This window comes from Carassius auratus, chromosome 5 (genome assembly GCF_003368295.1).
Source record: "Carassius auratus strain Wakin chromosome 5, ASM336829v1, whole genome shotgun sequence".
NCBI lineage: Eukaryota > Metazoa > Chordata > Actinopteri > Cypriniformes > Cyprinidae > Carassius > Carassius auratus.
Window position 1 is genome coordinate 18,334,890 of NC_039247.1, and position 14,441 is coordinate 18,349,330.

Below are 14,441 nucleotides of genomic sequence, written 5' to 3' on the forward strand. Positions count from 1 at the left end.
CAACTTTTCACAAACAGCATACTCATCATAATACGAATCAGAATCAAATTTAGAGAAAAATTAAAGATTTACTATGAAGCTACATCACATTCTAGTACAGCACTTACCCTCATCCAGAATCTTAAAAATAAATGAAACACAGAAAAGATGCTGCCAACTGGTTACTAGTAGTAGGGCAGTAAATGTTGGCCTCTAATATGTGGTAATACCCAGAAGGCCTCATGGTCAAGTCTGGGATTATAATGTGATTTTAAAATGGTTGAGGCTGCAGAACTTTGTTCCATTTTTCATTGAACCCAGCTGAACTCTTGTCTACTTGCACCAGCTCATCGCACACTTTAAGGCAATGATGAATAAAGCCTAGGGATGTGAGGATAGGAAATAGACTTCTCTCTGTTTATTACATAGAAATCATGAATCATGATTATGTTAATTATCAGTTCAGTGAATTCAAAAGATCACAATCACAGTTTAAACTACATAGAAAAAATGTCCTGGAGATGTGTATCTGCTTTTAGACTGAATGTTGCAAATTTAAGACTATAATTTCACAAGACAATGAATAGCGCAAATGAAAGCTGTCAAAACTGTTAATTAAGAACCAGACGTGCAAGATAATTTTTTTGCAAATTCCACCCTTAATGTAATTAGAGATTTACGTCTATGCTAATAGTCCAAACAAGTCAGGCTGGGAATGGTAAAGGGCAGTGAAAGCTTTTTAACACAGTCAGCTAAAGCTTCAATCACAATGGCCTATAAATTAAGTCTACCCTATAGACTCATTATGACAGTACATTATGCCACACACACACACAATGACACAATATGTGTCTTACATAGGGAAACACACAAAGCATACTGATTTCTGCCTTGAAAGGGGAGTGAACAGCTCATTCACGGATAAAACTCAAGGAGCTCTTTTGAACCAAATTCTAAACACAAACAACAAAAGCCGATGCTGATTCAAAACTCTGATACATTAATCTTCAACTGCATAAATGATTACAGTAATTGACTGGTTGGGAGTGGTTGGTCAATGCTAACTGACTGTAAACTGCTGGGCGCTTACCTCACAACAGTGAAAAACTTGGAAAGCTGCTGATTGGGATCAAAGAAACCTGATGATTCATTTCAAAGAAACTATCAAGTTCTGATATGAAGCAGAGACTGTCAAATTCAGATGGACAACATGTCATATACTGTACTTAAAGTAAGGCTTAAGACATAGAAGGCTTCGAAACATCGAAAGAGAGTCTTGTTTATCCATCAAGGAGTGTTAAAGAGGACAGTTGCAATTACCTCTTTATTTCTGCATTGCCAATATAAGGTCATCTCCTCTATAACTATAGCTACACAATTCATCTAAATCAAACTGACACTACAATATAGCCTTGTATGCAAAAGATGTGATTTGATTAATAAAGATATAGCATGGATGTAAGAGGAGGAGTGGTTCTGTTAGTATTCTACTCCACATATAAATGACAAATTACTACAAATAAAACATAATAATACAATAATTAAACTGTCACCCAGCTTCACGGAGGATCATCCAGAGCCCACCGCAGATGGAGAGCCAAAGCCTGCAGCGACCAACGAGCCATTGCAAGAAAGGGCCAACGCCTCATGAATCATCTGACCAGATCCAAGATCCGACAACGATGGATTATACAGTGGAGAGCAAGGACGCGGAGGAAAGCCCCGTGAACTTTACCACTGCTAAGGGTGAACTGAGGCAGGACTCAGGAGATTTAGTTGACTTTGATTCAGAACTACCCAGTCTTCCATCATCATCTGAAATCTCTGTCTGTCCTGTTATGGCCAAGGAGGCCATTTTTTAAATGTCTATCTGCCCCGAACATTCTGTCTGCCCCTTCATGACTGTTGAGGTCGTGCCCAAACTGTCTGTTTGTCCTGAACTATCTGTCTGTCCTGTCTCTACCATGGAGGTCTTTCCCTATCTCTGGAGCTCCCAGTGCTGGAAGTGGCCATCTTGTGTGTGTGGGCAGCGCAGACCATCCCTGAACCCCCGGACTGCTCAAAACTTCCACCCAGCCTCCATTTCCTACCACCTCTTTATCAGTCCTCACCACTGACTCTGTCCTGTGATCTGTGATGTGGGTTTGCCGTGGGTCTGCCAGTCTACATCAGCATCATGGTTGGAGGATCCCTTGACTTAGCCTCCGAGGCCCAGACTCTGCTTCTGCCCGTTGACCCAGCAGCTCCACAATGGCTCCTAGCTTCCTCTTCTCCACCATGGCCATCAGTTCACCAGCTCTGCCGGGCTCCCTTGTCCCTCCGGCTCCACCTTGGTCAGTCGTCGACTTGCCATCGCCTCAGGACTCTACTATTCTGGCTGCGCCTCATCGATCCGTCCACCAACTCTGTTGTGCTCCTCCCTCTTTCTAGTTAGTAGCCTTGCGGATCCCCGCCTATGCCTTGGTCACCTGAGCCATCTGCTCCACCTCGGACCTCCAGATCCTCTCCGTCGCCCTGGCTCGTTGGCTCTTTGTCTCTGCCCGGGGCTCTTCTCCCACCTGCTCCACTACTGTTGGTCACCCCCTGGAGTCATCAGCCATTCCTCCACCATGGCTCCTCCATCCATCGACTTCACCGTGGGCCGTCATGTTGGCTGCGGTCTGCAGATTGGCTCTGACTCCTCCCACCATCTCATCTGCCTTGGCTGCTCCTGTCTCCATCCTTGCTCCTCCTGATCTGCCATGGTTCCTCCCTCAATCGTCGCCACCTTGGTCATCCACTTGCCTACCTTCCTGCATGTCCTTCACCATCCCCTATTACAATCACAAATCTGCTCCTTTGTTCTGCTCCTTAGTCCCCTCTGTCCCTCCTTTGTTTTTGTAATGGTACGAAGTTGCGCCTGGCCATATAGGGGAGTACTATCACAGTCATGGACTACTTTTGTATTTTTATTTAGATTTTGTCTTCATGACCATTTTTAGTTTGACCTAGTTTCTGTCTCGCTTTTGATTAGTACATTCAGTTCACCTGTGTTCTTAAAAATAAATAAATAAATTATACATATATATAGTTCCCTTATTTTAGTATCTGTATAAGTTCTCTTTGTTCTGTTCAGTCTTTGGTCAGTTATTAGTTATGTATGTTGCTTGTGTTACCCTGTGTTTTGTATCAATTGTCATAATCTTGGTACTATTAATATTAAATGTTATTTGGATTACTTCATCTTTATTCGCCTCCCTTCACAACAGCATGACAATTATATTCTACATAATAATAATAATAATGATGATAATGATGATAAACAGTGAGCGTGGGATTAGATGACATAAAACTCTGTATTCAGCACAACGTTCCTGCATGGTGCTCTTTAATCAGAAGGCTCATTACATAAAGCAAAGAGCCAAGTGGGTCAGGACCTGCCACTCATGCCGTGAACCGCATGGATCAAATATGTTTAGGCTCCATCTCGTTTTTAAAGAGGAATAGAAAATGAAGGCCGTGTCTTCTGAAGGGAGAGCAGCAGTGAGAAATTATAGTCGACTGCTCAAAAACACCATCAAACTTTCATTCATCCCCTCCAAGGGACTTTTAAAAAATACATTTAGAAAAAGGAAACACAGGGAATCACTGCACTGTGATACAGTGTCAATATATATTGATAACAACTTGATACCTTCCCCATAGATTCTCTGGTAAAACAAAAGGGCAAAAACTGTGCTCTCTGGGCAAGTTTCACTCCACTTTAGGACCAGTTCATTTGATGACATACTGGAAGTGAATGGGGCCAATCTGTAAATGTGAAAATACTCACTTTATATCTCAAATAATACAATTTTAACAGAATAATGAAAGTGCTTATAAAAATTATATTGTGAAAACAAACAAAAAAGAAAACACCCTAGTCACATCTCCCTCTAAGTTGTAAATAAAACAAATACTAGTAAGTAATCTTTTAAAAGAAAATGACTTATATAAATCATGTTTAAAACAAAAAATGAAAAACAATTTGAGCAAACAACACTACAACTGCTAAAGGACAAATCAATGATTATTAAATAGGTTTAATGTTCAAATTAAGAATGTTCAGATCCAGATTTCCCACCTAGTGCAAATCTACATATTTTCAAGATCAAAATAAGTGGGTTGCCCAAAAGTTGAACAGTCTACCAATGTGACTTATTCCTGTTCCTGACATGATCCCTCAGGACAGCTTTTACAAAATGTGCTGAATAATTAGGGCTGGGCGATATGGCCTAAAAAAAAAAAAAAAAAAAAAAAAAAAAAAAAATCCCAGATTTTTTTCACAAAAAAAAAATCAAATTTAAGATTTCAATCGATTTTTTCCGATTTACTTAAAATCGATATTCAGATGACAAAGAAATTGTTCAAAACAAGTTTTAACTTTATTTTGTTGAAATAACAAGTCAAAAAGACAAGATGGCAGGCCCTGCCATTGCACTGATCAATCAGAGAGCCACTTTTACCGCAAAGTATCAAAAGTTACATCTAGTCACAAACAGCATGTTTTTTTTATCAATTGGTACAAAAGACTATCATTCTTTATCATTTACAAGTCAAATTTATAACTGAGACACGATCATAAAAAAAAGCAGTATTACCATGTTGGAAAGACCTTAAGTTTATATATATATATATATATATATATATATATATATATATATATATATATATATATATATATATATATATACTAGCCCATCATGCATTAACCATCCAAGGGCACACTCGGCGTTAAGAGCTGTTAAGATTAAAAGTCTGTCTAAACTTGACACCACACTACAGTTGCAAATCATCTGAACCAATTTGTCAGTATATTTTGTCATAAATATAATGAGTCATCAGTTTAATGATGGGGATCGTGTTGCATCACACCGAATCCAGTGTAGACAACATCATTGGGTACTATTGTCTTTTGGTGGAATGTGCCACTCATGTCCGGTGCAGACAATGGCGTGAGTTTTTTTTTAATGGGTTATGTCATAGCCCTGCTTGTTTTTATGAAATATCTGTATTGATTGCATGATCATATCATCGTATTAATTACTGCCATGCGAGCAACAAAAGTAAAGCTTGGCGAGTCCTGCAACTGCTGTAGGTTGCTTTTTTGTGGGTGTGCTTGTGCTGCCACGGTCCTGTTCGTTTCGTAAGGTGAAACATCTCTCTCACTCGGCAGCATGTCTCTATGGCACACGTGCGGGGGGAGGGTTGAGCCCATTTGGGACTACGGGAGCCCTGAGTGGAGCGTCGACGGATGTTAAAAAGAAAACCGATTTTTATTCAAACAAATCGATGTAAACAACAGGAGATAACATCAAAATATCTCCTAGCCCTATGAATAATAATAAAAAAAAAGTCAAAAAGTTCAAGTTCATACATTTTTCCTGAAATCCCAGACCAGCACCATCTACTTAAAAGGAGGGTGGGAAAGTACAACTAAGTGAAGATCTGTAATCCACAATGGAAGATCAAACAAGTGGATTTTGCTGCATCAGGGGTACTTGGTCAGAGGCATTCAATGACAAAGAGACAGTGGGCCCGGTGGACCACTGAATTGAGCAAGACTATAGACTGAATGCACATACGCACCAGTGACTCTCTATTAAGCAAAATACATGGACCAGTGACATCGTAAACATCAGCAATATGCACCGTTGATCTTTCACAAATGGGCCAAATGCCTGCATGCCAACAGTTTCAGTCAAACACATCTTTGTTAGGACATTTGTAGAAAACTAGGATAAAGTTAGTATAACAATTTGTAGAACGTTCAAATCTCTCTCTCTCTCTTTTCCCCCTGGTGTAATACAAGCAGCTAACTCCCGTTAAAACATCTTTACTTTGTTTCAGGGTCTTACAGTTGAAACAAAGTCTATTCAAAAACAACTCTGCTTCCAACAATGAAAAGGCCAAAAAGACAAGAAGACATAAGACAAACTAAATAAATAAATATCTAGCTCTACATCAAAGGAGGTTTTTTTTGCTTTTCTTTTTTTAACAAAGTTATTCTCAGCTCTTGTGATCTTTTCATTGTAAATACAATTAGGGTTAATTACCCACCTGTTGGGATTCATGTAGGAGTGCAGAACAGATCATTACAGTTCAGGTATGCATTAACTAACTTTTGTTAACAATTAATCACTGTTTACACACTGGACACTGTTCTCTTTGTAATTAATGATCAGTTCTAGCAATGAGTAACCTCATCTTAACCCAGGTAAAGCAAAAGAGAGCATGTGCGTCTAACGCTTGGATATAATGGGAACGGCATGAAGCAATACTGCGAGTGATCAGTGGTTTCTGAGATACTGCTAACACATACTTGAGAATATAAGTGTGATGTTAATGTGTGAGATTTTTCAAGGCTCATTAATGGAGACATGAGGGTATTTTATATAAAAAAAAGAGGTGCTCACACTTGACTTAAAACAACCAAAATTTCAGACACTTCAAAGAATAAGAGCAACAAAATATGATCTCACACTTGAGCACAATTGTTATTTTTTTTTAATTATTAACATCTAAATACAACATATTAAGAAAGTATTAAATATTTATAAACTGTTTTGCCATTTTAACTTTTAAAAATGCTGAAAAAAAAAGGCTAAGCTGAATTTTCAGCGACACCAGTCTCCAGTGTCATTGGATCCTTCAGAAATCATCATAATTTAATATTCTTCTAAACCATGATCCCATGCTAAGCAAAATGAGCATTTCCTCCATGTTTGATCCTCTTTTGACTGCAAGAATTTGTCAGGTCAGCATTCACCAAACTTGAACTTTTGTGTGCAGCATGAGAAGTTAATTCTTTGCACATCCTTACATAAACACTCTCTCAGTTTTGTGTGCTTATGAAAAGAGGTGAAACTCAAAAGTCTGATGTGAACGCCCGCCCCATTAAACATGATAAATATCATGTTGCACCCCGACTTTAAAACATGAGATACACATCACAGGTCTGAGATTCAGCCCATCAGACAAACACACCCACACACACACACACACACACAGACTGTAGCCTGACATTGGCATGGTTTCTGTTTGTAATCCATCCAAATGCTTGTCTAGGCTTCCTCTATGGTTCAGTTCAGTTGTGCTGGCAATTGGCTTCAACACCTAGAGCGTCTGACTGTGGGTCAGTGTGGGCATAAGGCTCAACTCCCCTTACCCAGTGCTGGTGGACCAGGGGGCTTTTCAGGAGATTTGTTCCAGTTTATCTGCATATTTCAACTGGCTTTAGTGTGCTGCTAACTGATAAAATGCTGCCAGTCTCCCCGAGCTCTGCCAATGCTGAGGCTCACTGACCTTCCACTGAAGATTCCTTTTGAACGAGGAAAAAAATAAAAATAAAAAAATAAAAAAATAAATTAAAAATTATATATATATATATATATATATATATATATATATATATATATATATATATATAAAGGGAAAATTCCAGGCGGGTGGAAGAAGGCTCCAAGGTTTATCATGTTGGGAACAAAAAAACAGAGACTTTAGATGTCCTTCCCTTGCCAAACACAAAAGTGTATAATATCCCCACACACGAGCATACAAAATACCAGCATGGTAAGCTGGTACCAGCATGGCTTCAGAGATGATTAAGTGTAACAGACAAGCTGCTATATGTCTTGACATCACCCACCTGCACAAGTAAAACCAGCATAGCTTTCATGAAAACATTGCCACACAGCGTGCAAAAAAAGGTCTGTGTGTGGGATCACAAATAAAACCTAAAATCAACTTAATTGTGGGGATCAGCTAGTGGAGCCTACAGGAAAACCAATTTGTTGTAACGTTCTAAAAGATTTCCTAATTAAAAATCTATATTTTTTGAGTACAAAGTGTATTAATCAAATATACTGACAGTTAAATGCCAGGCTTTGTAATAATGCATATGTTCTTGGTTTGCTATTAAATTGTAAATCTTAAGGACTAATAAGTAATAACAAAATATAAATCATAAAAATTCTGTGCCCAAAAAGGTGACAGTCAAGACCCCATGCATTTCTTGCCTTTCAGTTAGAAAACTAAACCATCAAGTCTCAAATTAATAGGTCAGCTGATGTTGACAGAATATTATCATTCTTTTATTGTGTTTATATTGGACTTATATTGGTCAACAGCACAACCATAACTGGGACTGGCTGCATTGATCTGGGGAAGAATAATAATTGTGACACTCAAGAGACGCACAATACAAGATCCATTAAAGATTGCATCACAGCTCTCCAGAAATGTAGGAGATGGGTAAAATGTGAACTTGGAACTGATGGCATGCACAAAAACCAAAGCTGACACAGTTCAATGATGGTTCACTTGGATAATACCCAACCCACCCTGACCCCAAATCCAGATTACAGTAAAATCAGGGAAATATTGTCCTTGCTACAAAAGCACAAATGAAAATATCAAATGAGTCAGACAGTATATATCATACTGTCAGACAGTATAACATCTCACAAAGCCAAGTTAAAGTATGGGCAGCACTTCACCTCTTTAGTGCAGGGGTGATGGTCAGGTCAACCTCATCATCCCCCTGCTCTGGATTATAGATTATAGCTGTAATCTGGATTTGAGGACATGCCTCGAAATACTAAAAACAACCAAGACCAGAGGGACAAACTAAACTATTTGTAAACACTGATGCATGATTAAAATATACACATTTTAATAATAATAAAAAAATAAAATAAATAAATAAATAAAAATCTGATTTCAAAGGTTGTGTCCCGAGACATCCGTCTGAATGTGCATGGCTATAACACTGGTGCTTTTAAGGGAATTTTATCATTTATAATGTCTAACAGCACTAATAAAAGAACCAATAAATAAATAAAAACTGACACACCACTCAACCGCACTTAAGGAACTAGTCAATCATTGGAGTCAACCATTGTAACCTATCCCTATCACATTTTCTTTCACATTAGGGCTGCACGATATTGGGAAAAAATGACATTGCGATATTTTATATTTTTGCTATATATATTGCGATATGAAATCTAATCTACTTTTTTCTTACAAACAAAAATGGGGTGAGCACACTTACATTGTCATTTTATATGATTTAAACATCGACACCATCGTGTCAATTGATTAATATGCGCAAGGGAGAGACAGCAAGACAGCGCTCGTTTTGTTTGAAGACAGTGAGCGTGCAGCCGTGGCTCGCTCGCTCGCTCTCTCTCTTTCTTTCTCCACCTCTGTCTCTCTCTCACTCTCTCTCTCTTATTTCACATTACTTTGAATACTACCAAAATGCACAATATTTTTTTGTGAATGGTCCACAATGACAATTTAATATCTTTTGACCATTCAATGCTAAAAAAATTTAGTACAAACAAAAATCAGGACACTGTAAATAAATACACCAAATTTTGTCCAATTTCATCCATAGGGGGCCATTAAAACAAAGCAAAAGCATGATTTGGCAAGCTTTTCCTTTGATATAAGTACTATCATATCCTACAACAGGGGTGTCCAATCCTGCTTATTAAGGGCCAATAAGCTCCAGACTTCATCTTCAACCTTCCCCTAAAACATCTGGAAGTTTGTAGTGATCTTGAAGAACTTCATTAGCTGGTTGAAGTCTGCAGGATCTGCAGGATAGTGGCCCTTCTTAAGCAGGATTGGACACCTTTGTTCTAAAAATAGACTTGGTTTCCAATGAGTAAAGGGTAAAAGAGGCTAAAAGCAGACTGTGGTGCAGATTTGGTTGCTTACCTGCTGAAACACGAGGGCAGTCATTAAGCATGGGGTCCACCAGAGTATCCAGGGGCTCAGGACTCGACACCCAGTTACAGCAGTGCTGGGGGAGGGAGAAAGGAGCAAGCAATTAGGTACTTTAGAGACATCTCACACTGACAGTTTTGACTTTTTATGTTAGGCAGGGGCAGGCACACCATTGGTGGCCCTCCGAGAAGTGTTTTCTTGGCCTAGTGACCTCGCTAAAGCTCCTAATGTCATCGGCCTGTCCCCTGAGACGCCATTTCTTGACTCAATCTTCGACACTGGGTGTTGGTCTTCAGCTAAAACAAGTTTAATTAGGCATGTTTGGTTGAGAAAATAATCATACCCTCAAGCTAATGATGTATTTGACTTTTTCACTAAATGCATGCTGATAGAACGTGTATTATGGAAACAATCGTACTGTTTAGATGGGGGGCAGAGTTATAAAGACATGCATGGAAAAGCGGGGTCTGGAGATAAGATAAAACATGCTGAATAGAAGACAGAGAAATTCAAGCGAGATTAGTGTATTGTAGCTGGCGTCCTTGTGAAGCGCTGCTTATCTAGGGTTGTTTACTTTCTCAGACATAGCACAGTCAGCCATTACCACTGCCGAAGGGACTGCAACCCACCCGTCCACACATAGACATGGACAGAAACACAGACAGATACCCACAAACACAATGCTATCTAACCCTCAACTAACTCCCAAGACAACCTCCCCTGACAGAGCAGAGAGGGACGATTCCACCACCCTAGACAGCCCGCAAAAGAAACTTGGATACATAAGCACACACATGACAGAGCCACAGGTCAAATCACACCTCAGCCTCACAACTTCCTTCACCTCTGATCCCTGTGTCACCTTAGGGGTCACCAAACTGCCACCCAACAGGGACCCTGTATGGCCAACAGGGAAGGGGTATATACTGGGAAGCAAAGGGATTAGATTTTTAATTCCATCAATATTTTTGGCCTTGGCATCCTTGGTTAACTCATAATAATGTCTATAAGGATAAATAGATTCAAGAAATGGCATGATTGTGAAGTCTGGGGTGGTAGTGGCTGCAACAAATACTGGATGTAAGCGGTCTACAGTTGATGACAGTAGATAACAGAAGTATAAACATTAACAATAATGCAAATACTCTCAACAGGAAAAAGATCCACAAATAAAGACACTCTCTAATACAGTAATAAGCCACAAGGCCATTCATGATTATCAAAATTGAAAGGTTTTCTCAGGCAAAGCGTTAAGTGGAGTGCATAAAATCTTTGGTATTTTTATATACACTGCCATTTAAAAATGTGAAGTCTTACTCAACAATGTTATGAAATATTATTACAATTTAAAATACTTTTGTTTCTATTTTAATATATTTTAAGATCAAATCAGATTTTTCAGCAAACACTGATCCAGTCTTCAGTGTCACATGACCCTTCAAAAGCCAAATGTTGATTGTTGTTCAAGATTAGAAAGTTCAAAATAACTGTGTTTTTATATATATATATATATATATATATATATATATATATATATATATATATTTTTTTTTTTTTTTTTGTATGTAATTTAAGATGTAATTTATTTTTGTGATGGCAAATCAGATTTTTCTGCAAACACTGATCCAGTCTTCGGTGTTTTTTTTTTTTTTTTTTTTTTTTGGTAACAACGTAAAAAACTTTAGTGTCACTTTTGATCAATTCGATGCATACTTGCTTAATGAAAATACAAATTAATTAATTTTAATTTATCACTAATAATAAAAAAATACTGACTTCTATCTATTATTTTGTAATTATATATTTTATATATATAAAATTGCATGCAAACATACACAAACAACAACCGTAACAATAATAATATATAAAACAACAAACAATATCAAATAAAAAATTTTCAAGCTCAATTACTGTTGCATTATGTAGCCATCCCTGCTTTTGGCATATTCTCCTCATGCAGCATGCATGATGCTGAAAGTCAGAGGGGAGAAAAGCCCTGTGGCATGGCCCTGGAGTTCTCCTCTCATTTCTCTTGTCTTTATTCTCCTCTCTTAATCCTGTCAATCGCTTGCGTGCCTGGGTTGGGGGAGAAGACAACTGCCATTGGAATGAACAGGAATGCATTGTGTATTTTTAGAATTCCTGCTGTCCTAGTTGTGCACCATGGAGCCAGGCCAGTGAGAGGAGCGCTCCCTGACTGCTGCATCAAGTGTCTTATTGTACAATCTTAATTCATGCCGTCTGGAGAAAGATGTCAGCTGGGCTGGAAGCAAGGGCAGGAATTTCAAAGACTGGAGTCCCAGCCAGTGAGGGGCAAAGAGGTGGGGGGTGGGAAGAGGCTTCAACAGATTTGTCAGGGCTGGCTGATGCGCCAGGAAGAGTTTTAGATGCAATAGAAAGCCAAGGCAACTATGTAAGAAGATGACATAGCTTTAAAAGAACAGATAAAACACCAAGAATGGTGAAAGGATTTTTTGGGATAGTGAAGCTGGGTCAGACTTTTGGAAGTGTTCCAATTGTTTTTTTGTTTTTTGTTTATGTCATCTAATGGCTTGTAGTTTTTAAATTATATATATTCTCATAATAAGGCCCTTTAGCTAATAAAGCATTTAATAGAATGACCTGATAATACAAGTAAATTAGATTAGATTAACAAATATGTGTTTAAGTCTTCCATTTGTAGTCTAGTATATTTAGTTTATCTAGTATAGTAGTTTATTAACTTAATCATAAATTCACTGGTTTGTTGTGAAAAGAATTTTACTGTTTACCACACTTTTAATGATTAATTAATGATGGGTTAGGAATGGACAATATATCAAACAATATGATCATGTGTATCTCGTCAGTAAAGTCGGTTCTGTGATTAGCGGTAAATCCCCATCACCTGCTTTCAAATGGAGCGGCAGTTAAAACACAGATCCGTAGTTCACTGACAAGCTACGCTATATAGAGTTCATTATTGAAGATGAATCGCATTCGATAATGAACTCGATACAGCGTAGCTTGTCAGTGAACTACGGCTGTGTTTGTTAACTGCCGCTCCATTTGAAAGCTGGTGATGGGGATTTACCGCTAATCACGGAACCAACTTTACTGACAAGATGCACATGATCATATCGTTCGATATATTGTCCAGACAAATAAGAAATAAATCTATTTGTCAGAGTTTTTGAATGCTCTGTGATGGAAATGTACACGAATGGCCACTGCGCTAACCATTTATGCATCACCTCCAAATCTCAGCTGAAGCTGCATGAAATGAAAACCGACAAACAGACACAAATGAGTGATAATTGTCTATAGTGAGGCCCATCAGCATTAATCAGGGCCATATGGTTGTGGTATCCCCGGCTCTTCTGGGCTGGGAGATGGGGTGCTGGAGCACAGTGGGACTCTAAGCGGTCTCCTAATGGCCCAGTTAGAGAAGGTAAACTGAAGACAGGTGTTGGATCCCGCTGAGAGTACCCTCTCCTACCTGCACTTATTAAGCATCTCTGCGTCTGGCCTCCTACCCTTTAGCTGCCCTTTAACATGCCACATTCTGCTCAATCCATCCTGGTTGCACTGTGGTTATCACACCTCATCCACTGTATTCAACAAGAAAGGACAAGTGTCAACATGCTGCCACATGGCCAAACTGCTCATTTTGAAAATATACTGTCAAATGAAAATGTAGAGAAAACTCCAATTCAACCACTACTGCATTCACATTTTAGCTTCTCTCATCTGCTCTTTTAAGAGCTGTCACAGAGCAGCATTGATCTGTTTTGTCAAGTTGATTTGTTTATTCATTCATTCAAGCCAATTTATTCACAAAAACTATATATATATATATATATTATATATATATATATATATATATATATATATATATATATATATATATATAAATATACTTTAACACTTTACGTCTCAGAAACAAATCACTTTACAAAGTGTGTTTCCAAACCAAAGAGTGGTAAACATGGAATCTTGTGTGTGTCACACGCTAGAACAAACCTCAGCACTTCTCTATGTATGTTTATTTAAATGTGAATAAAAGCCAAAATTAAATCTGTTCATCATAAATAGTGGTCGTATCTCTTCACAAGACTTATTAAACAACCTGATTTATATATATTCAATTTACGGTGCCTTTATGACCTTTTTGGAGCTTCTAAGTGTTGTTTAAATGGAGGGACTGTAGGTTTTATTACAAATATCTTAAACTGTGATTTGAAGAATAACCAAAGTGTTATAGGATGTGTAAATGTTGGCAGAATTAAAACATTTTTGGGGGTAAATATCTTTTAAAAACAACAAATATCTATTAATAATGGCAAAACAAAAACAAAAGTTTTAAACAAAACGTTTAGCAAATAGAAAAAAACTATAATCCTGTATCAGTAACTGCATAATTTATTAATGCCGCAGTGTATGCTGGGAACTCACAAACCCTTAACATTTTAGCAATACTTTTCAATTTGATCAATCTTTGGACCGAAAACCTTTTGACTAGCTGGGACAACATTTAGGGGAATTTTGGTCGAACTGTGTTTTTTTTTTATTTTTATTTTTTTTTTTTTTATGCAGTTTCCAATTATCCACATTTCTAGATTTAGTTTTTTTTATGTCTGCTCGTTTGCTGCTGTGTTAGGTCTGTGTCTCTCTCTCTCAATGTTTTGACATTTATCTTTCCATCACTGTAGGTTGACAGCCAATGC

The 14,441-nt window shown here is 38.0% G+C and overlaps 1 protein-coding gene across 2 annotated transcripts in view; it reads right to left on the reverse strand.

Annotated features, from left to right (window-relative positions):
• Positions 1–14,441, reverse strand: part of LOC113079301 (protein FAM172A-like) — a 164,173-nt gene that overhangs the window by 40,186 nt on the left and 109,546 nt on the right. For both annotated transcript variants that reach the window (XM_026251554.1, XM_026251548.1), the window contains exon 10: positions 9,727–9,811. In XM_026251554.1, coding sequence (XP_026107339.1) covers positions 9,727–9,811 — 85 coding nt within the window. The remainder of the gene's footprint in view (positions 1–9,726; positions 9,812–14,441) is intronic.